The sequence below is a fragment of the Scomber japonicus genome, chromosome 19 (assembly GCF_027409825.1).
Source record: "Scomber japonicus isolate fScoJap1 chromosome 19, fScoJap1.pri, whole genome shotgun sequence".
Taxonomy (NCBI): Eukaryota; Metazoa; Chordata; class Actinopteri; order Scombriformes; family Scombridae; genus Scomber; species Scomber japonicus.
In genome coordinates, this window is record NC_070596.1 from 1211924 (window position 1) to 1236854 (window position 24931).

At 38.4% G+C, this 24931-nt stretch overlaps 1 protein-coding gene across 1 annotated transcript; it reads right to left on the reverse strand.

The window, feature by feature from the left end:
• Positions 1–9886: 9886 nt before the first annotated feature.
• LOC128380632 (leukemia inhibitory factor receptor-like) lies at positions 9887–23533 on the reverse strand. Its single transcript, XM_053340506.1, has 18 exons — positions 23517–23533; positions 22852–22955; positions 20497–20648; positions 20255–20408; positions 19838–20125; positions 19594–19720; positions 16147–16283; positions 15916–16061; positions 15650–15794; positions 15490–15551; positions 13554–13776; positions 13202–13378; positions 13006–13107; positions 12760–12915; positions 12184–12312; positions 11932–12025; positions 11725–11791; positions 9887–10466 (listed from the first exon to the last, which is right to left on the reverse strand). Exons 1-18 carry the CDS (start codon positions 23531–23533, stop codon positions 10029–10031), a joined length of 2718 nt encoding a protein of 905 aa, XP_053196481.1. The 3' UTR covers positions 9887–10028.
• Between the last annotated feature and the right edge of the window lie 1398 nt (positions 23534–24931).

The following is a 24931-nucleotide window of genomic DNA, read 5'->3' on the forward strand; positions in this document are numbered from 1 at the left end:
AAAAATTACAGATGTGTAAACTATGAGGTGGTGCTGACACGAGAGCTGTGTGTGTGTGTGTGTGTGTGTGTGTGTGTGTGTGTGTGTGTGTGTGTTTGTGTGTCAAATCTGATTGGATAATAAAGCTGTATTTATAATACTGCTCAACTGTTTTCTGTCTATCTCGATTAGTTGAAGTCAGTCTCTTAAACAGTCATCATCATTATATTAATCAAAGGTAGTACAGACTGTGAGATGTGGTTGAAAGCTACTAAGTGGACCTGGAGATTATGCTGTCAAACTACCAATCACGATGTAAAGACTGAACTGTCAAGACTCAAGCATCTTTATTCGTTTGCATCTTTTTTTACTTATAGGCTCTTTCATTTATATTTTAAACAAGTCTCTGCTGATTGGTTCATTTTTTAAAGAACATTCCTCTTTTTACTGCTTGACTCTCACTATACTCAACCAGCTAACCTTTCTGTAATATCCCATTAAGAAAGCTATGATGATATTTGTAGCAACCTTTACAGAATTTTCCAACTGTGTTCAAACTACTTTTACTGTTATATAAGACTGCTGCACTACAAAGAGCACACTGGATTTACACTTTCTTTTAATTCTATTCAATTTTTTTTAAATCCAGCATCTATCGCACTGATGTTCTGTAGACTAGTTCATGCAGTAACCATGCAGTTATTTTTAAAATCTAGTGAACATGACTCAAAGGTTCCTGTGACAATTTTTAGATTACATTCATTCAGCAGATGATTTTGCTCATAGCGACAAAGCAACATTTTTGTCTACTTAGACACATCTGGAGCAATTAAAGTGTTGAGTTTCAGGCTCAGGGACATACCGTCATGTGGACAAGACGAGCCGAGGATCAAACCAACAACAGCCCTGACCTGCTCTACCACCTGAGCTGCAGACGTTTAATGTCCCGGGAACCTTCTAGAAACCATTTTCATTGTTGCTGCAGATGTGTTTGTCATCATTCCACATAATCTATGAGACTTTTGAGCATTTATTTTCTACTTTAAAACACGTCTTTTCTGCTGCTCTGTTCTTATTGTTGTGTGTACTCTATATAAAATATCTTTCAGTGCCTTTTAAAAGCACTGCATTAAAAAAATATATATTATTGCTTTTATTATTTATGAATCTGGGATAACATAACTAATAAAACATTTATTATTATCATTATTAGTAATATTGGAACTAATGTGTTCTTTTATCCTTATAAGTATTTAGTTTATCAGTATATGCTGTAATAAGAATATACTAGCTACTCTAGATAGTACAGTTCTGGCTATCGCCCCACTGATACGGAAGTTGTTTGAGGACAATATTGACTTGTAAACATTTTTAAAGATGTTATATTAGTTTATATACTTTTTAAAAAACATAATCACATAGAATAAACAATTTTAATAGGAATCCTTACCCTTTTAATTTAAAAAAATTACAGTTGAAAAATAAATTTGACAGTAGGGGTGTGTATGTCACATCATATTATTAATTATAATATTAGTATAAATGGCAGCAGGATTTCAAATTTTCCATGTCATGATATTAACAATATTGTAACCTGTTGACATATTTATGTTGTGAGCAGCACTGCAACAACATGCATGGCTGAAAGCGAAAATAACAGCGACTTCTACAAGTCGATTAAAAACTTGTCGGGATCTGATTCAGGTCAGGTGACAAAGAGTCATCATGATTGCCTCATACTCATTCTTAGTAATTGATCAAAGCAGAACATTGCAACACTGTATCATAGAAATAACATTTATAATACTTATTTGTTTTCTGCAAAATTTTTGTACCACACACAAGTTTTAAGGAGGTTGTCAGGGTGGACGGCAGGTGTACAGGTTGAGCTACGTTGAGTTTAGGAATCAACAGCAGTTTGGTGAAGGGTAGGAAAAGGCAGAGGTTTTGGCTAAATGCCATGATGTTTTGCTTCTTATAAGATACATTAATAAATATGTCCTCATTATGTTTATAAAACCTTGTAACTACTGTGGCATTACATTCCTGTAAAACATGTCTGCTGTTACACATCAGTACTACATAAACATCATTCATAGGAAACAAGCAGAAGACCAAGTAAGTTATCAGGTTGAACTTTGACTGCTAATCACCAGCTGGACATGTAGGACAGCAGCAACCACCAATGAAACTGAAGCCGATGCAGAAGACCAGCGCAATACCACTGACAGTCTCTAGATGCTGGTTCCATTCATCCCTTGCTCCATTAGACTCCCATTCAAATAGTGTCAACTTTTCTCATGAAATGTTAATACTAAGTCATTATGGTCTCATTGTCTACGTTATTCCACTCCGCCGGCTCCGGGGACTCGCGTTGACCATTGTTGCAATATTTCGGTAAGTATAAAGTTTAATTTGATAACGATGCCTGCCGTGTTAGTTAGCTAATGTTAGTGTGTGTTTCTGGTACGCTAGTGCTAACTTGGGTCTGAGGTAACAGGGTGTTAACTGGAAGCTCCTGGCTCCAAACTGAAAATGTGACGTTGAGCTGGAATGCTGAGCTTCAAACCGGCTCCAATGTAAACCGACAAGGGACATCACTCCTTGCTAGCTTTATACAGTCTATGATTTTACCTAATATTGAACTTGAGTCAGCTTAAAGTTCAATGTGGATCAGCTCAGTCAGTACAGCAGGTGTGTTTGCATCAGTGATTAGAGATATTTGAAATATAAGAGCACAGAGCCACAACTCTGTAAAACCACCTTGTAACACACTCACAACACACACATCTGAGCACATCAGCCAAAACTCAATCAATACATAAAACATATAATATATAATCATATAATAGCATGATATTATTTTAAGGCCACATTACTCACTTCTTACTGTTAGTGCCCTCTGGTGGAAAAACTGTGTAAAGCCAGCACTGTTTCTGACCTCCAATATATAATTGGCATTTATGTGCTTGTATAACTTATTGACCAACATATACACCAATACACACAATCAATCAGCTTGGCTGATATATCAGTCTAGTTTAAGTTACTTTAAATCAGCATTTCCATTATTTTATCTTGTTTTATACTTTTACTCCACTACAGTTCAGGTAACAACCTACAGTACTGTATGTACTTTGTATTCTAACAGCTGGAGTAACTTTGTAGACAAAGATCTAACATAAAAAAGCCACTAAAATATGATTGATCATTTTAAAACAATGAACAGTGTGTTCAAGTGTTCAAATCAGATCAACAGCTACAGCATTGGAGTGCTGGATACATGTTAATGCTACAGCAGCCTAATAATAATCCAATAATAGCCTATATAATATGATACACGGGAGAGTCATCATACTGTATCAGGCTCAGTATGAATTACAGGGTTCAATATTATAATAACACACCATTACTGAATTATTGAAATAACCTCTGAGTAGTCCTGTTAAATCAGTCAGAGTGATCTCTCTGCTCCTGTGATTTCTGCGACACTTGATCTGATCTTCGAGCCTCTCTGAACGCGTTAAAGTTCCCGGTCCCAGCCGTTAACTTCAGACCGGGAGAAACCAGCGCGACTGGATCTGCCGGGTTCAGAAATCATCCCGACAAACTCTAACGAACATCTCATCTGAAAGTCTCCCAGCACAGCACGACACAACACATCTGAACAGTAATAATGTCTGATAATGGTTGATACTCACAGAGAGAGAAGCAGAGCGCTGCTGAACGATCCGAGAACAGACAGAGTGAGTCAGAGAGAGAGAGAGAGAGAGCCAGTCTGAACACACACACACACACACACACACACACACACACGCACGCACACACACACACACACACGCACACACACACACACACACAAACACACACACCATCGTTAAGTGACTCACACTCTGACGTTTTTTGTTCATTCGCTTATTAACACATTTCTAATGAACTTATTTATTTAAGATTCTGTTAATATTTTAAATTTGCTTTCATGATCTTAAATACAAAAATTCAACTCACTTTTCATTAATGTAATAAACCTAAACTGAGAATGACACAACTCAAAACACTGAATAAGAATACTGTACTACATTTGTCCTATAAAACTCACATTAGATTTATTCTTTAATTTTTGATACGTTATACTATCCATGTATGTGTAATTGTACAAAGTAAACACAGGCACTTGAAAATGATCATATTCCCAGGAACAAGACAGAGGGTGTGACCTCTGTGACCTGAATATAGTCAATACTGAAAAATCAGCTGATCACTTTATCAGCTGTTGAATGATTAACTCTCAGATCCTGAATCCTTTCTGTTTCTGTTCATTCTCATCTTTAATCCATCAAATATTAAAACATACTGAAGACCAACCAAGAAATAACTATGTCAGTTTGCATTCATGTGTGTGTATGTGTGTGTGTGTGTGTGTGTGTGTGTGTGTGTGTGTGTGTGTGTGTGTGATGATAGATTAGTATGTTTACTTTAGCCGGGGCAAAGTAATTACAGTTCTTATTGTAGGTGGAGCAGCTAACCCACGCGTGCACGCACACACACACACACAGTTCAGGTGAGGAGATGAGTCGTAAAATAAATTCAGTCATAATCGTTACTGTAATTTGGCCTGTACTGTAACTGTGATGCTGAATGCATTGGGAGTGGGTGGTGAATGTTATTTTGGACAGATGGACATCAGTATGAACATTTGAACCATATTCCATAAAGCACACCAACAGTCTGCAGTCCTGCCAGCATCCCCTGGAGGCTGCAGTCTTCATTACAGCCCAGTGCTTTCTTCTTGTTGTTTCTGGTGGTCCTGACTACAGTGTCTATTTGGTTGGAAAAAAATCATATTTCCAGTGTGAAGTATAACAGACAATTAATGACATTTCACACCAGCAACAACACAGTGTATAAGGAGACAGAGATGCTGCTGCTGTTTAATGTGTAGTGTTTTTAATTAGCTTTAATAATATGGATTTTCTGAATGTTTTTATTTGCATTTAATTCTCCTCCTTAGCTTAGCTTAACATAAAGACTGGAAACGGGTGGAAACAGCTAGCCTGGCTCTGTCCAAGAGTAACAAAATCCACCTACCAGCACCTTTAACGCTCACGTATTAACATATCATAACTCATTTGTTTAATACAAACAAAAACCCCAGTGTAGACAACAAGTTGTGGTTTTACATGGAGTTATGCGTCAGACTATTTCTTGGCTGGGTGCAGTGACTTCCTGGAGTTTTCACCGGTTGTCTGGCAACCTCACAGTGATGACAAGAATCAAGAAAAATGAGTGAACCCAATTACGAAAAAGTCAGACAGACAAAGTGACCGGTACAGTTTCAGAACATGGAAAAACTGTCTGTCAGACTGCATGCTGGTTTCTATTTCAATGGACACACAGTGCATGAAGTCCAGCTGTTTCACACTGCAGATACTGTTTGTTTATCCAGAGTGAAACTGACTTCACTCTTAGGTTATTTGGCTGTTCAGGGTGAGAGTCCACAATGTAATGGAAAAAATCTCCCCCCTCGCATCTGAAAGTTATCAGCTGCCATGACATCATCTGAAACAAACAGGCATGATGACATCATACTGTGCCATACAGAGAGAAAGAGAGAGAGAAAGAGAAAGAGAGAGAGAGAGAGAGAGAGAGAGAGAGAGAGAGAGAGAGAGAGAGAGAGAGAGAGAGAGAGAAAGGGGCGAAAACTCAAACTGAATAAAATCAGCTAAGACGAGACTTGAAAGAGTTAAGTCTTCATATCTGAAACCACTTTAAACCTGAAATGTCCAAACAGAAACTCATTTGAATTTGCAGCTGTTCCAAATGCTAAAACATAACAAAATATTGCCAGATCTTAAAGACACACAGTCCCAGACCTCATGAGCATATGGAACAATGTCTGAATGGAAACAAGAAACCTGCATTTAAGGATAAGTTTGTATTTTTCCGATTCCCCTGTTGGTTGGAGTTGTAACATAATGTAGTTTTAAGTCGTTACTATGTCCAAATCAAGAAAGAAGGAAAAAATGCATAACTGATAATGCCCCCCATAATCACTTAGGCCTCCCAAAAATGTAGGGATGGCACTGGACCAAAAATACAAATACACACATATACACATCTATGTTCACACTCAGTGGTAAACAATAGAATGAGAGTTGCTGCTGCATCCAGAAGTGGGTTTGGAAAACTTAAACTTAAACCACTCCACTAATGATTGGACGTTAAACTGATCTGATAATCTGTGCAGGGCTGTGAAGCAATCAATTAAAACCACTGAAAAATAAGTGCCAGGACCAGTGACTGGCTCAGTCTAGACTTGATAACATTCACAGCTTCATTCTGGTTGTATTTATATATTTGGTGCGTGGTAATGATGATTTTATGAAATGTTCAGTCTCAGTCAACACAGAATCCTCTCATCAGAAATGCAACTCTGGCTCCATCTAGTTGCCATTACAGAAACTGTCAGACATTTATGATTCAAGTTTAATGTGGAATAACAGGATATATTATACTACATTCCTGCATATACATTTAGGAATAAAGTTTTAATGTGTTACAACAGTGAATCAAAGTAGATTTATGTTACACACACACAAACAGAAAATAACCCTTTAATGTCAAAGTGAAAGCAGGTGTCAGTAAAATGATTTACATTAAAAATAAATATAAAATACAAAATACATGTTTGCAAGTATTCAACCCATCGAACAAAACACACTTCAGGTATATGGATTTCATGTGTGTGGTCAAGCTGTTCATTTATCCAAGAAGGAGATGAGTGAGGGACCGGTGACGATTCTGAATGAGTTCTGAGCTTCAGATCCACACCAAGATCTCCAAGCTGACTGAGCTTGGGCCTCTCAGTCTGTGGATCTCTAAGTTGCTAGGACAGTACACCTCTCTGACCATCAGCACCAGTGTATTATCAGACTGCGTACCTTCCCCATTTTCTACTGTCTATATACAATTGACTGCATCTCCACATGCTCCTTCTTGAAGCCTCTCAAGTTCACAGATGACCACAATTGGTCTGATCCAAGATGGAGGTGAGTCTGTGTACACACAGGAAGTCGTGCAGCCAACATCTTGGTGCAGCCGTAACAGTCTGATGCTAAACACCGTCATTAGAGTTGACAACAGACTTTGGGAGAACACCCCCCCGCCCCCCCTCCATTCGCCACAGTCACAGCTGTGGAGTCATTTAAGTTCCTCAGTATCACCATCTCCAAGGATCTTGAATGGGATACTAACATGAACTGTATAATCAAGAAGGAGCTCAACCTGCTACATTTCTGCACTGTCAGTGCATCCTCACATCATTTATTACTGTTCAGTACATTGCAAGCAAGATAATCTCCAACCACCCCATCACCCAGACCCAGTCTTTTTTAACCTCTTCCCTCAGTAAAAAAAACGGATCCACGAAGTTGTCCATCAGCAGACACAGAAACTGTTGTCCCATTAAATAATGGAACTGTTCTGTTATCAAACTGGACTTTACACCTCACATCCCTCATTTAATCCCTACACTGCTTCACACATTTCATTAAACTGGACTTTACATTGTGCATTGCATTCAACTGCCATTTTCACATAATCACTTTTTTTCCACGTCACATTTAACTTTTACTCTTGTCACCTACATATGTTTCTTACATGTCAATATTTAATTTCAAGTTTGATATACTATCCATCATAGGATGGATCTCCATCCAGTGAAGACCAATCCCCTCTCACATAATTAAGAGACAATAAAAGACAGTCTGTGTTGTTTGTTTGGATTTTTCACATCTTTCTATTTAATTGTTCAGTTATATTTTCCGTAAATAAAATTTACCATCATAGAAAGTCTATATGCTGTTTAAAAACCCTCTCAAAACTGTCAGGGTTATATTCTGAGGGGAAAATAGTGAATCCTTCGTCTATTCATTTATGTTATTGTCTTAACAAGTTGTCAAATTTAAATATGGTGAAAGATTAGATGTGTCATGTGTAATCTTATGAATACAGAACCCTCCCAGGTTGCTAAAACTCAAAAATTCCCAGACAAAATACATAAGTGTCCTTACATACAGTCTATGCTCAATGGTATCTATACGGACCTGCTAAGACTCCATGTTTGTACAGCTTCAAAATATTTAACAGAGTGGATGTTATTTCCTGTATTCTGGTGATTTGTTGACATGTTGATCTGACTATACTGTGAGACAAATGATGGATACATTTTATAATTACATCCAGAGGACCAGTCCTCTCTACAGTAACAACCAAAAAAACACCAGTCCTCTCTACAGTAACAACTAAATGAAACTAACCACCTCTTCATCTTTTCACTATTTTGATATATACACATAGCATTAGCGCTTGTTAACAGCTAGCTAACTGAACAGTCTGTGTAGAGACTTTGTCACAGAAATATGAAGGCGACAAATATTTAGTTTCATTAAGTTAAAATTGTCCTGAACATTTAGTGACAGTGTTTGACCACCTTAAGCTTCCCAGTGTCTGACATCAATCCAGTGTCAGCAGTGCAGTGTGTGTACACCGAAGCAGCGTTTCATTGATTTGGGTTTTCTCTCAACAAACAAGCTACTATCTAACAAGTTATCATCATCAACTAATCATTTTAAAAACATAGTTCAGTATTATTTTTGACAGCGTGACAAATAGCAGCATGGAGTGAGCGCGTGTGAAAACAGTCATTTGCGTGACTCTCACTCTGATTACGTGAGAGTTGACAGCTCTGCAGATGTATTTGATTGCTTTGGAAAACTTTCGGGTTCTCTATTTTAATTTAAAATAATGTCAATTTGAACAATGTTTTGGCTTCAGTATCTAAGTTTCACTGTTAGTCATTTCCAAGTATCAAAACAGTGTGAGTGAGTACAAGGCATGTCTGGCCACTGTGACTCACCATTACCAGAAATTAGCTGCTCCTTTACCCATGTGTATTCTACAAGAAATTTAAACTCTTTACTAGACTCTAGCTGTGGATTTAAGCTTTCACTTTAAAGAGGGATCAAATTGTAGAGTGAGATCAATTCCCCAAAGACAGCAAATACACAAGTTAAATGCATTCCTGCTGTTTAGTTATTCACATACTGTATATACATATAATCCCACTACATGGGCAAAACAATTTTTGAAATTAATATTATTTAGTCAACTCATGTATGTCGCCTCATCAATGATCATCCATGGGGTATCAATGCTAGCAGGTTTTTGTAGCTGTACTAAAGGACAGCATTGTTTTGAGCTAAATGTTAATATCAGCATGCTAACATGCTCACAATGGTATAATGTTTATCATGTTCATTGTCTTAGTTAAGAGCGTTAGCTTGCTAAATATAGCTATTAGCACTGACCACAAAGTACAGTGGAAGATGATGGGGAATGTCATTTGTTTGACAAGTATTTGGGAATAAACCAGAGTACTAAACCAGATGATGGTGCTAGCTGAAAGGTCAGGGGTTTACCAAAGTTATTACAATTGATCCTCTGGGGATCAGGAATGCCTGAACCAAATTTCTTAGTAATCCAATCAATCCAAACAGTTATCAGTTAACATTTTCAATAAATATTGAAACTTTCAACTTCATAGAGGTGCCAGATAAAAAGTTAAGACATCACCAAAGTCAGTAGGATTCGTCCTGTGAGGAAAATGAATGCCTCAATCTAAGGTAATAATCCATCCCACCACCATAGTTATCCAAACATTTCACTCTATGTTGAAAAGGTCAAACTGTGGTGGGGCCATGTAGAGAACAAGTCGTCAACATCATTACAATTAATCCACAAGAGCGCTAGAACATCTGTAGCATCTCTATTCTAGGGAAAAAGAAAGGAACATACCAAATTTCATGTTCATATTTCCTAAGATACCAAAGAAAACAGCTGACTGGCCTTGCCTTTCATAGATAATAATATGCTTGACATAACACTCTCAGGTGTAACATAACATTATTTCACATCAAATTTCTGTTTCTGGCAACATTATTACATCTGCCTTCCCAGTTATGACATACTATAAGGTGTGCATGCAGCAACTATTTGGATGAATGTGGTAACAAAATGTAAGTGGGGTCACAGAACAGAGTCTCTGGATTCTCTTGAAGCTGGTTCATCAGACTCTGAGGTTGGTATCCACTGGAGCATCTCTCTAAAGGCCTCCCCTCATGAAAATCAGGTCCTGAGTTGGTCTGATGATCTACAGACTGCATTATCAGGTCATATGAAGGGTTACTAAATACACTTTTGAATGGAGAAGATGGTAAACCTGACCAGTTGGTGGTAGTGGGCAAAATGAGGGGTGGTGTGCTGCTATTCCTCTTCAGGGGCTGGTTGTAGTAACCCTTTGGAGTTTGTGTAAAAACATGGCCATTCATTGGTGCATCTGATTTACAGCGCAGCTCTGGAAAGCCCATGATTTGTACTTCACTGTGGTGACACAAATCCACACGAAGAGGATGGCAACTCTTTTTACCCTGGAAAACAAAAAGCAAACTCACATTCACATATAAGATCAGTGGTAGCTGGGTATACAAAAATGCTGATAACTTTTGAACCAAAGATGCAAATTAGTAGGAACACTCAATTTTATTTACAACAAGGTATTCCACCAATGTAGTGCTGTACTTTCAGAAAGTTGGGGGACTTACAAGAGCCAACACAAAACAAAACTAAGCCTTCATTTAGACCAAAAGCAGCTTTGTGCTATAACAGTACAATGGGCTACAGTGGTTGGCATATTGTCTAAGTTACCACAGACAACTCTGGAAAGTTATGGTGGTGGAAATTTCTTCATCTTTCATGGTTATGAGTGTTAGGTAGATTTATGGCAGAAACACAGTCATGTTAAAAAGTTGAGCTTTCCTGAAAACTTTCAGGAAAGCTCAACTTTTTTGCATGTGACACTGCATTGTTTTGCTGACGCTCTCTGTGTTGTGTGTCCAATCAAGTGAAAGAGAGTGCTGCATTTTTTTCATGTCAGTCTGAACACTGCTTGGTCTAAAATCATGTGTAGTGGCTCTGTGAATCTGATGCACAGTGGAACTTTGAGCTACATGCTAGCACCAGCATGCTCAAAATGATAATGCTAATATGCTTATGGTATGTTTAGCAGGTGAAATATTTACCATGTTCACTATCTTAGTTTAGCATGTTACCAGAATATTTGAGCACTAAGCATAAAGTACAACTGAGGATGATGGGAATGTCATTATTTAGTCATGAACTGAAGTTTTGGACAATTTGAAATTTGGACCTGTTGATGATGCTAAATAAAAAGTCAAGGGGACACCAAAGGGATAAGACTAAGTTTCTGTTAAGTAACTGTTATTGAGGTATTTCAGTCTGAAGCAGTGAAAAGTTGTGGGCCGACTGATGATTGACAAAGTGACTTTGTCATCCCTACAGCCATGCTACTAGTCTGGCTGAAAAGAATCAAAATCAAAGCATATGAAGCAGAAACATTCTGACTTTTACTCTAGAATCCTTCTGGATCCTTCATGTGCCATATAAGCAACTCAATTGGTGTCCCCGCCTTGTAAATTCCCACATCTTTCAAATGATTCCCCTGAGTGACAAAAATTATATTATGGCTCCATCAATCAGGGTTATTTTTTTCAGAATGTAGACAGTTCCCATCAGAGCCACAGAGGACATTGGGCAAGTGTTTACACAATCTGAGTAGTACTAGTCATGATGAGTAAAATCAGTGGAGACACAGTTCTGAGAACCTACCAGTGATGCCAACCACTTGTCTGTCAGCACTGGCTTTGGGATTGGAGGATAGACTTTTTGTTTGATACTGTTAGGTGTAAAAACACATGAAAATACATCTTTTAGCCATGAAGCAGGAACTCAAAACACCACAACAACGACATTCAATCTTCCAAATAGCATGATCAGAGGCAACAGCGAATGATAGAAAATCTATTGCTTGCTTACCATGTCCAGTGTCTGAAGCAAAGTATAGTATTGACGGAAAGGAGACCAAAAACTGCGACCAAGGCTATTATGACAATCTCAATCAAGTAATCAGCTGGTGAATTAAGACAAACAGCTCAGATGAGGAGCAGGAATGAATCAAATAAAGTAAAAATGTGTGTTCAAATTTCTTTTTGTTTGATTTAGTTATACTTATGACACAGATTTCTACACTCAAGTATGTTGGTTGGAAAGAGAAAAACAGTAACATACTTTGTGAATTCAAGATGGCAGTAATGGTTGTATCCCCACATTCTCCAAACGCTGTCTGTGCCTTCACCATGAATTTGTAGGAAGTGTATTTAAGGTTCCTTGCTGTCAGGCTGGTGGCCTCAGGGTCATCTGAACCAAGGGAAAGAGATTGAAGTGACATGTTCACAATTTTTCAAGTCTTCCTTCAAAATCGAATTTTGATATACAGTCATAAGTTACATTTCCATTTCCTATTTTTAATTTCCCTATCTCTAGAACCATCACTTGAACCTGCAGTTCCTGTAGCTCAGAGTTTTATCGTTTTTTGTTTGTTTGTTTGTTTGTTTGTTTGTTTTTTCAAATTTCATGGTTTTACGGACCACAACTGGAATGTTTATTGTTATATTTAATGTTGTCTAATGACAAGATTCCAATGTGAAAACTTTGATAAAACAGTGCAGTAAATTGTTAGACCACTGGAGGTCAGCAGAAACATCCTAATCAGCTGATGTTGCTCTTTAAAGTTAAAAGTGAGAATAGCAAATAGCATTTTTTTTTTATGGTTTATCATCTGAAAATAATTGAATGTGACAATACCTGTCCTGTTACAGATGCCCATGTTGTCCAAACAATGCAGAATATAGCCCGTTATGAAAGCGGTCTGTTCTCTTAGAGGTATAGGATTCCAGGAAATCTCAACATCTGAACCAACCTGTGTCCAAATCAATGGTTTAAAAAGGTCTTTTGGTATTCCTGGAAAAGCATAACATGGGTGAAACACTGTTGAACAAACTGAAACCTTTATTATAATAACCACATGCAGATCATACAGTTGAAGCTTACTTTTCTCTCTGACATAGCCTTCTTTTCTTTCTAGCAGCACTGGAGCTCCCTGGGTGCAGGCATATATGGACAACAAGTAGCACACTCCATCTTTGAAGTTTTCTGGTAGGGAGATATGACAAAAAAGATGTATTGTAAGACCAAAATGTCTTGTTACACAGCTGTAACTGTTTGGAAGTCAAATAATAGGACTTACTTGAAAATATATTGACACTAGTTTCACTGGGAGGGACTTTGAGCCACTCCACTCTGCACTCTCCTGAGAGAGGACACCAGTCCACTATGTAGCCACAGCTGGCTGTAGGACTGGCTGACCAGGAAAGGTTGAAACCACTATCACTGCCAAGGATCCTAGAAGTGTTCACTCTGTTTGCTGGATTTATACAGAGACAAATGTTTGCTAACACATCTCTTCACAAGGTGATAATATGTTCATTTTGTGTTTACAGCTTGTTGTGCTGCCCCAAAGTGGCCAAAAATATTTACTGCAGGTTAAAGGCCTGAATTGTTCCCTAACAGTCATGTGTCTATCTTTGTTAGCTTCATACCTGGATTGACGGTGGGGATAGTGATGGTTGATGTGGGAGAGCTAAAATTTTTATTCCTAGCTGTAACACCGATGATATACTCTTCTTTGGTGTTCAGACTGAGTGCAAGACTGTCCTTGGGGAGATCCACTTTGGTTCTGTTTTTTCTCTCTGGGGTCTTGGTGTGTGCCCATGTTACTTCATGATTTATAATGTGTCCATGGCTCTGGTTGGCCTGTAGCATCTGTGAAGACATAACATCTGGACTTTAGTTACCTGGCATAGCATGCTTATGGTACTGTAACCTTGTCTCCAAGAAATTCAATTCAATGGTATATACATTAATTTCTAGGAGACAGGGTTGCTTATGGAGACCATCCTCAAGACCACTTTTTAATAAGATATTTAAATGAGTTTATGAGTTGTAACTAATGACTTTACGATTTTTTTTTTTGGCATATTGTGAAAAATCCTTCAGGCTATTGATGAATTAGGACATTAATAAAGGGTAATGACTTGTCTTTCTCTTTCTTTTTTTTCAAATTTTGGTTTTCTTTGAGAAAAGAGAGATATGACAGAAAACAGGGTTGAGAAAAAGATGGGTAGTGACATGCAACAATTGGGGTCTTTTTGATTGTCAGCATGAAGATAATTAATCATACTTAATGGAGACCTTAGACAGTAACTCAGAGAATGAATCAAGAAAGCTAAATTTAGACTTTTGTGACCAACAGTAATTATTAAAATTGTAGCATAAACATGTACACATAGCAAGATACTCAACAGTTGTGAATTCCCTGAGGGGGATTTCCTCGCAGTTATAGACATCAGAGAAGAAAACAGCAGTTCCACTGCCTCTCTTATCAGCTCTAGTGGTATGGATGAACTTGATGTAAAGAGCAGTCTCAATGAGCAGGACTGCACCATTTCTATCCAGTCAGGTCTCAGTCTGTAGGTTGACTTATAAGATCATTAACTGAAAATGACTAATGGAGTTTTATAACAAAGTTCAGGAGCAGAGACCACGCCTCATGCCTTCTCAATTTCCACACAAGCAGTATTTAAGTCACACCCCATCCGCTCTATCGCCCTCTGTCTCATTTCGAATATCCCTCCACCCTCACCCTCCTTCTAACGTCTTTCTCTCTTTTGTTCTATTCCAGGAACTGGAGACTGAATCACGGACCAGACGCCGAGACAGATCCCCCACCCAGAGTCTCATCCTGCCCCGGTTCCCTCCACACACTCCACCAGGAGACGACACAGCATCCTGCGCCTCCTCATCAACCCGGCTCCCGGCTTCAACTTCCATCCACACTACATCCACCATATCTCTTTTTCTTCTCCCCCTCTCTTACATCCCATCCCTTCCCCCATCCCCACGACCCTCACTTCTCCCTCCAACCGACCTTCACCCCTCATCCAACCTCTTCAACCTTTCGACCGTTCATCCCTTCGACCCTCATCCCTTCCCTTCGACCCTCACCCCTCATCCCTACCCCTCATCCCTCATCCCTTCTTCCCTATCCCTCAACCCTTCTTCTCTATCCCTAACCCTTTTTCCTTCCACATAATAAATACTTGAACTCATATCTTAGTTGGCGTGGTCTTTGCTAGTGAAAGGTTTGCGACCTTAGGATTTAATGAAGTCATTTTTATTCGAGGTGCATGGCTTTGTGGGGGACTGTGAGGTACAAACGTCAATCAATCAATCAATCAATCAATCTTTATTTATATAGCGCCAAATCACAACAAAAGCCATCTCAAGACACTTTACAGATAGAACAGGTCTAGACCATACACCCCAATTTAATTTAAAGAGACCCAACATTCCCACTTAACAACAGTGGTAAGGAAAAACTCCCCAACATGGCAACCCAAAATGTATTCTTAATTAATGACTTATCACTGATCTATTGTGCCTTATTACAAAATGGTAGCCAATCGCCCAACTTACTTTCCAAGTGATTATGATTTGGTTATCCATGATATGCATCCACACATCAAGAGCATCTGGAACTGTGGGACAAAAAGAAACAACCAGAAAATGTGAAAAATATCTATGAAATTGCAAATCTAGGTTACAAGTTTTGTTGTTACTTTTGTTTAATACCTACCGTCAGTCTTTGTATGGAACGTGATATTTGAGCTCCACTCACTCCATTTCCAGGAATGTTGACTTGTTCTACATCGTACCACCACTGTGTACGTCCAATATGGTATCAAGTCATCCAAAACTGCAAAATTGAGGCCGATTCCACTCTGGGAACACAATATGGACACGCAAGTTGTCCATATTCTATTACATATAGAATACTTAAGAAAAATGATTGTACTTTAAAAACCTTGCAGACGTATCACCCTCATTGCTTTGTCAACTCACTATGGTATTTATTTCACCACTGCTAACGTTTACTTGGCATGTTATATTGAGATTACTGTATTGTTGAACCTTCCATCCCCACTCCAGACTGACATTTCTGGAATTCACAACTGAAGTGTTCACTCTCTCTGGAGCAAACATGTGCACTGAAACAAAAGACAAATAATAATCAGCAGAATTCAATCATTAAAAAAGATACTCATAATCTGACAAGCATTTCTTTCGTCTCACCTCTTTTAGTCAGGTCTACCCTGTGTGTGAGCTCCACTGTGCCAAGATGATTTTGTGCGGTTAAAGTCCAGTTCCTCTCACCAACACTAACTTGTACTTTTTGAGAGCATCTCCCCTTAGACCCATCTGCACATTTCCTGAATAATAAATACCAGGAGAATATACATTTTAGTTCAATACAAATGCTCAATTATTTCCTTTTAAAACTGCTAGAAACTACTAACATCAGTACATAAACATTATGGTTGTGAGCATGTTAGCATGCTAATGATGATGTTCAAAGCACAATGCCTATAGTGCAGTTTGATTTAGCAAGTTAGGCAAAAAGCTCATTTATATCTAATGTTATGTCAAAGTGAGCCTGTCAACTTTTTCAGTTGACATTTTTTGTGTTTTGAACAACTTCATGGAGTTTAAAAGTTTCTTAGTCAAACTGCCATCCAAAGAAAAGATGCTGGCAAAAGCTGTCTTAAAGTCAGAGTAACATTTGCTCCAACATATCCCTTAGCAAAAAGTAGTATACTTGAAGTTCATTTCATTAAGTATGCTTGAGTGTAAGTATAGCAAGTATACTACGGACCATGTACTTGTAGTGTACTAGAAAGTATACTAATTTAATACCTCTTTGGATTAAATTGGAGCATTTTTAAGTGTATAAAAGTAGACTTTAAGTAAACTTTATAAGGTCATTTTAAGTTTACAAAAGTACACTTTCAAGTATACAACAAGTACACTCATCTATATACTACTAGTGTACTAGGTATATACTTCTAGTCCACATTTTAGTTTATTGAAGTATACTTAAAGTATAGCACAAGTACACTCTTCTGTATAGTACCATTGTACTAGTTCTATACTATATGATCTTATAACAGGGGTAGGGCTGCTCGATTTTGGAAAAAATGAGAATCACGATTTTTTTGGTCAAGATTGAAATCACGATTCTTCAAACGATTCTTTTTGAATTTGAAAATAAAATGCATTTATTTGGCATTTCGGCAAAAAACTTACTTAAACTACTTAAATCACAGAGTTTTCAAAATGATTAAACTACACAAAATGTTCAAATAAAAAATAGAAAATAATGTACAAATAAATATGTATCCAACTGTTCAATGATGAGCGCAAGCAGGAAACAATATTTCCACTAGTGCTAAAGACTCGCTCCGAAGAGGAACTTGTGGCAGGAATACACAAATATTTCCTGGCCAATTTTGCAAGATGTGGGTACTAGTGTTGTTTTTGGCGACCTATTTTACTTTTAGTTTTAGTCTAGTCTTTGTGTCAAGCGGTCGTTTTAGTTTTAGTCATGTTCATACTCCTTTTAGTCTAGTCAAGTTTTAGTCGACGAAAAGTCTGAGCATTTTAGTCTAGTTTTAGTCAAAGAAAACTGTATTAATCTCTTTTCAGTAATGTTATTCTATCTAACCCCGTCAATATAGTATAAGTACCTAGTGGTAGAGAGATGGAACTGTAACCTCCTGGAGGTGTTATTTTAAGACTGGTTGTCACAAATAACAACAAAAACAATAGTCCAGAGAGGTATTACATAAAAGTGGTCAAGTGACAAACTTAACCTAGAGGTAAATCTGATAATAGAAGACCCCAGTGGCTTCAATATATTAGCTAAACAAAGCCAAAGGGTTCATCTATTAGTGAATTTACCCCTTCTCACGAGCTTACTTAGCCAGGTGCCAAACACACCTCATACTGCGCTCCCGCCTGGACACAACCATATATGGTCAGCACGTGCATATTAATTAGCCATGTGCCCTCTGTGGAGCGGCTACAAAGTGACAACAAAGACGCGAGGGGAGGGCGGGGGAAAGAAGCGAGATACACGGCGATATTGGGCAATAAATCAGTCAGTCAAAAATATCTTGCAGATATCACCTTGTAGCACATTTTGCACATTATGTGGGCCTGTGCCTCGTCAGATTCTTCGAATCCGAAGTGCTGCCATACAAGAGAACTTGTTTTACCCTTTTTGTCGAGCAAACGGGGCTGTCCTCCCTCTGCCACCTCGCTCGTGCTGTTATCTGGTTATTAAGATGCTGCTGCTGCAGGTCACCACACACACACACACAGTTCACGGGGCTGCGTTGAATGCTCTGGGGTAGCGGCTGAATTGCGCATGCGCGTCTCTTTCAGAAAACCCCAGACAACGGAAAATGCCAAAAGAATCGTTCCAACTCGATTTTATTAATTTGGAGATCGTTTGACACAAGAATCGAAATCGTGATCAAAATTCAATTAATTGCACAGCCCTAAACAGGGGTAATACCTCAAAGCTAATGTGTGCAGTGAAAAACATTTTTATTCTGCTAAATGAAACGTAAGCATGAGTCAATGACCTTATTCTGTACTTGGATCAAGATATACTAAGTATTAGTACTTTGTGGCAGAAAGAAGTAAAAAGTATACTGAAGTACAAGTATAAGCTTTAGTATTAAAGTATAAATGTGAGTGTTAGTATTAACGTACTTAGTCTCAGACTTTTCTTTATACTTTTCAGTATAAGCCAAGTATACTTCACTAAACTATTCTTAAGTATATAGAATATATAAAAAGTAAACTTCAGTATATACTGCCTCAGTTTTAGTATAAAATAAGCATACACTTGAATAAACTACTTTTTGCTAAGGGATGTGACTATACGGGCAGCATAAAGAGTGATATTATGTTACTATTACACCAAGCAATTTACCAGCTCATAAAACTATACAACTATGCTGACAGCAGCACCGTCATATCTGTTTTAGCCCCTGATAGCCTTTTTCTTGTTTGAAAATTTGACATAATGGAAGTTATTTTATCTGAATTTATGAACGCTGAGAAAACATACTTAAAATCAAGTTTTTGAAATTGCTCAAGAGAGGAATTCAAGCTACATAAATTCTGAGAGATGAGTTTCAAACATGTCCTTGCATTTTCTCACCGCAGCGCTCTGCCTCGCTGCCGGCGTCTGGTCTATTTTCTCCGCGTGCCGCGGCAGAATGTGTAAAGCCGGGCAGGAAGTCAAACAAAGCAACAACAAGAGAATCCGGTTTCCTAAATAAAGCATGTCAAAATAAAACTATTTTTCAATAATTAAACACCCCTGTGTGTGTGTCTAATCAGAGCACGAGATGAACACACACAGGCAGGCACGTGCATACACACGCAAAAGAGAGAGGGACACGGAGTGGGTTGGCTTTAAGGGGTGGGGTATCATACACAGAGACAGTGAATAAACAGCTCCAAGTGTGACAGCAGAGGAGCTGAGGAGCAGAGCCGCTTGCCGACCGGCGCGGAGAAATACGCTTCAGGTGTGAACGGAAGGGCTGTGGCACGCGCGAGAACTTCCAAGCGAGGCGCTTCGCGGAACCTGGTATCAAACCCTCACAGCATTTTTTCGCTTCTGTACTACAAATTATGGCCACATCAAGCAGTATGATTTCATTATACCTTCCAAGTAGATGATAAGCAGTTGGACTCTTGTTGCCAAGGTGTGTGTCTTTTCCCACATTCCACAGGCATTCAACTGACTGCAGATCACGGGTTTCACAGCTAAGATTGTTATCACCGGGTATGTCTGAGGTAAGCATCATCAAAAAAAACACACACACAAAGAAGCAGCCAGAATGTTTTTAAAAAATGTACGTCAGTTTCCAAAATCTCAAAATTCAACTGAATACTAAATCATACTTACAGCCAATATAAGCACAAGCCCCATGATCATCTGTTTTATTGTCATTTGTCCGTGCTTGACATTTTACATCAGTGCAGCTTGTTTTCGGTGGCTTGCTCAGGTTGACAGTCAAGGCGTATGTGTGATTGTTGATCATGGTGTTTGTCATGTTAGTGCCAGAATTACGACTTAGATACATTTTCTCAAAACTATACCCCACCGGCAGAACACAGTAGAAGGTGACTCTGTTCCCAACCTTAAACAGCCTGTCTCGTGGAAAAACCTTTATACTTTCAGGGATATTTGTCCCTGCAAAAAAGCACAATATTAGAACACAATAAACATCTGAAGGAGCACCATGACATGTCAAATGTGTGAGAATGACACCTAAAATATTTTTGAGGATCTAATTTGAAGTTAAGAAAGCTGGATATTAACCTGTAGCTGTCTGTTCCTGTTTCCATTCGCTTGTATAGTTTTTGTATCGGGATCTGAGCCTGACTGAATGGGAGGCATACTTCAATGGCAAATCAGATGTCCAGTTCCAGGAGTGATTAAATCCTATTTGGCCAGGTGTTACAGCAACTTGATCCTAAAATGTTTTCACAGCAAAATTAGAGGTATGTTGGTTTGGCTATTCTAGAAATTGAGGTTATTGAAAAACAGAAATCAACTCTTACATTATGTACTTGCTCCTCTGCTATGAGCACCACCAGCTCATACATCAGCACGTCAGGTACTCCTAAGCATTCAGGGTCGTCTCCCCATGTTAACAGGATCTTCTGGTCAGGGGTGGTTAGCCTCATATTCTGAGGTTCACAATGGAAGACACCTGAAGAAAAATGTCCATAGTAGAAGTTTAAAGGACCATCTTTACCTTGCACAGCAATCAAACAAGAGTGAGGCCGCCATCAGGAAATATTACAAATAAATATGATTGTAAATATCAGCTCTATTGTTATGGGGTTGAACTATTTACATGTGTTGTCAATACTCAAAATGTGAATGACTTTTTCCCACTTTTAATCTTCTGCCTCTGTTTTAATTATTCATGTATCTCTAATACATGCTAAATATGTCATAGAATCAATATTTTAACATTATTACATATTTTGTCTTCCTGTAAAATAGTTTCAAATGTTTGCTCAAAATGTGTTCAGAGCCATTTACGAAAGTTCACTCAATTAAATGTGATTTTGTACAAATAGCTGGCCACATTGGACTTATAAAACTACACTTCACTATCTGTGGTTATAGTACTGATAGTTAGACAGGAAGAAACATTTCTCTTCCTGCACATTGTCTGAAAACAACCATTGTGATCTAAAGGAAGCCTTGCCTTGCTATCTAGAGCGAATATTGTCTAAAGCAAAAAAGAAACATGTCCACAGTGTTTACAGAGCTTGTTACAATGCTTTTCTATTGCATTTTACAAACTGGGAGGGCGACATACATCATTAAAAATACAACAACAGGACAGATGTGGCCATTTGTCCAAAATGTGCTCTCCATAAATAAGGACTTTTGAATTTTTTTAAAACTAAGAACAATCTTAGCTTTAAAAAAATTCAATCTAACCTGCCTACGTTTATCGAAATATTGGTCTGCAATGCTCGAAGGCTCATCCTCTTTAAGTGGACTCATGCCTCCCCTCCTACTCACAATAAATGGATCCATTAAATGCTGCATTGTATCACAATGGAGAAGATAAGGTTCTCCCTCAAGGGTTCCGTATGTAAATTCTATGAGATGTGGCAACCTTTTGTTAACTCTCTAACTATTGATGCTGAAAATGTCTAACTGAGCACTCTCCCTTTTTAAAATTGTTCTTTTTCTTTCTTTTTCTTTCTTTTTTTTAATTTTATTTTATTTTTTATTTACTTGTTTATTTTTTATTTTATTTTATTTTATTCTCCCCTCTCCCTTTTTGAGTGCTTACTTACGTGTTTACCCTACATCAATTGTTAACCTGCTTACTTACTCTTGTTTGCTGTCATTGTTTGCGTGTCCCTCGGTGTGCCTGGGTGTGCCTGGGTGTGAGTGTGTTATCTGTCTGTTTTGGGTGGGTGAATTTAGGGTGTTCTGGTGGGTGGGAATTAAGCTGGAACCTTCCTTCAGTACTCTGTTACTGTTGCTGTACCTCAACTAAGCATCTGAATGTATTACGAGACCACTCCAGTGTCAAAATCAATAAAGACATTTTTGAAAGAAAGAATAAAGTTCAAAAGTCCTTATTTATGTACACACAGAAGTCAAAAGGTGGTTACTGCTATGTTGTTGTGTTTGTTGAGGTTGAGATGTGATAATACTTCAATCTCAAGCAACAACTGCTTGTTCAATTACAGGTGACACCCATGTGAGTACACAACTCTCCCCCCGCCAGTACCTGGAATTTAATTACGTATTTCCTCTTAAAGGGTGCCAAAATGTAGCTCCATGGAATTTCTCTCCAACATGGATGGATAACAATAGAAACCAAAGCAGAACCTGGGACAGTGTTTAGTTACAGGTCTATAAGTCATGGTTACAGCCCTGATCTTTGTGTACATTTGTGTACAAGTTTTAGCCGAGATGGTCAATGACAGAATCATAGATCACTGCATGACAGTACATCTTAAGCACTCTTAAATATACTGTATTCATATTGCCAATAAGATCAAGAGATAAAGAAATGTATTGTCATATGCAGGGTAAAAACACAGAGGTCCAGACAATGCAATGAAATTCTTACTTTGCTGCAGTAACACACACACACACACACACACACACACACACACACACACACACACAACAAACAACATTTCATACAAGTTACAGAAACCAGAAGCACACTCTTAGAACCAAAAATATGTTTAAAAAGTCAAATAATGCATGTAAGCACTAACAATCTACAGTCAATGCATACAAGTACTAGCAACCATTGTCCTCTCTCAAGTATGATGCAGTTTGTATTGTTAATTCACTGATATTCCTTAAAACTGTCAATAATATTAGATCATCTTTATACTTGTATAGTTAGAAGATCATATACTCACCATTATGTCTTGTATTTCCATCTTGTGTACTCTCAGATAACAGTGAGAACAGTAACATCCATGTGATCATTGTAAGCCTCCTTAAAATGACTGTGGGGAATTTTCTATTCCTTCAAATTTGTCAGCAGCTCTTCATGGATTCAGTAGATTTGTTGTAGAAATGCCATCAACAACAACTCCCATGAGAAGTTTGCTCTAGATCTTACACTGGTTTTGTTTTCATTTGTAAGCAATGAAGGCAGAGACTTCAACATGAAAAAAGAAAGTGCCAAGTTCACTGGAAGTACTCCGCCCTTCAAAAGAAAAATCCATTTGCTGCCAGACCTCGTAACGATTGTGAAATCCTTGTGGATTTCAAAGCAGGAAGTGGGAAACAGCTGCTTTCTGGTAATTGTGAGTCACAGGGCCAGAAAAGACATGCCTAAGTTAAATACTTTGAAAACAGAATACTTTGATACTTACAAGTGATTCTTAGAACAATTTCAGGTCCTCATTCCCTGTATTACTTTGTATTTCTTATTATTTGTCTTGGACTGTGGCACCAGCTGCACTTTGGAACTTATCTTAATGAAAATAATTATTCTTTTTTTAAGTTATTAAGTACAGTGTGGTGATACAGGCGGTGTGTTCATATGAGTCAAACACAGTAAATTGGTAATGGTCACCTCATGTTTTCAACCATGCCTGTGTGGGTTCTTGCCAGATACTTCGGCTTGCTCCAACAAACCAAAAACATGCAAGTTAGGTTCATCTGTGTGACTCTACATTGCCTGTGGGTTAGCCCTGGGATTGAACCCCGCCATTCAACCAATGTCAGCTAAGACGGGCTCCAGCTGCCCGCAACCCTCTAGTGCAGGTGAGTCTACAATTCAGCCTGTTGGGTCCAATCCCACTGGATAACCTTGCCAAGTATGAACATTGTGGAAAAGTAATTCCAATTTTCTGGTGCTTCAGAGGTTTCATCCTGACCATGAATGAATACATATTGTGATCAGCATATTTAAAGTATTCATAAAGTATTACTAGTACTATTAAGGACTGTGTAAAGTGAATTCAGACATTTTCTTCTAAACACATTAAATAGATCATAAATGTATTTCTAAAAAAGGTGTAAAAAGCATTTCAACCATTTAGATTTGAATTGTGGAGCTAGGCTTCACAAACTGTGTTTCAAAATTTCTGTCTTCAGGATTTAGTGGGCGGGTCTGAAAATGATTAGCATAAACCCGCCCCTGCTGCTGCAGAGGTATAAATACATTAAGCACACACTACTACTACTACAGTCTACAGTTAGCCAGTTAGCCGAGCTAGCCGCCGAGCAGCTGAAAGCTCTCAGATATAGCGTCCATGTTTCTGGTAGAGGTGGTGACTTTGATTGACAGGTGACATGTGGTAGGGGGCGGGGTTTCAGCGGACTCGACGGGCACTCCCACAGCGTTTAGGAGCAGAGAAAGAGACTGATTTTTACACAACTTTGAAGCCTAATTTCATATATTTGTCGATTTTTTTAATCATTCAAATTTGGCAGGGTGGTTAACAACACACTTTTCTGTGGTATGTCAAACTCAGAACACATATTTATTCTTACTTTACAGACTTTAAACACTGTGCAAAACACGGGTGGATTGGCCATTGGGAGTACCGGGATTTTTCCCGGTGGGCCGATCAATAATGGGCCGATGGCTGCCCGTTTTTATATTTTATTTGTTCATTTAGTTTTTGCTGTGCCTTGCCATGGTAACTCTCCCGGCCCAGAGCAGAGACTTGCAGCGGCCCACATAGCTCCGCTGCAACCTGTAGACACAGCAGAATAATAATAAATAAATAATAATAACTTTATTTTGTATAGCGCCTTTCATAAAACCCAAGGTCGCTTCACAATAACAAGAAACACAGACAAAAACACACATTTAGCCTGCAAAAGCCTGCAGGAACAAGTGCCTTTTCAACAGAGATTTAAAATTGTCCAGAGTTGGTGCTTGGCGAATGTCCTGAGGGAGCGAGTTCCAAAGTGTAGGAGCTACCACACTGAAAGCCCTGCTCCCAAAGGTTTGCCTTCTGGTGCGGGGGATGGACAGGA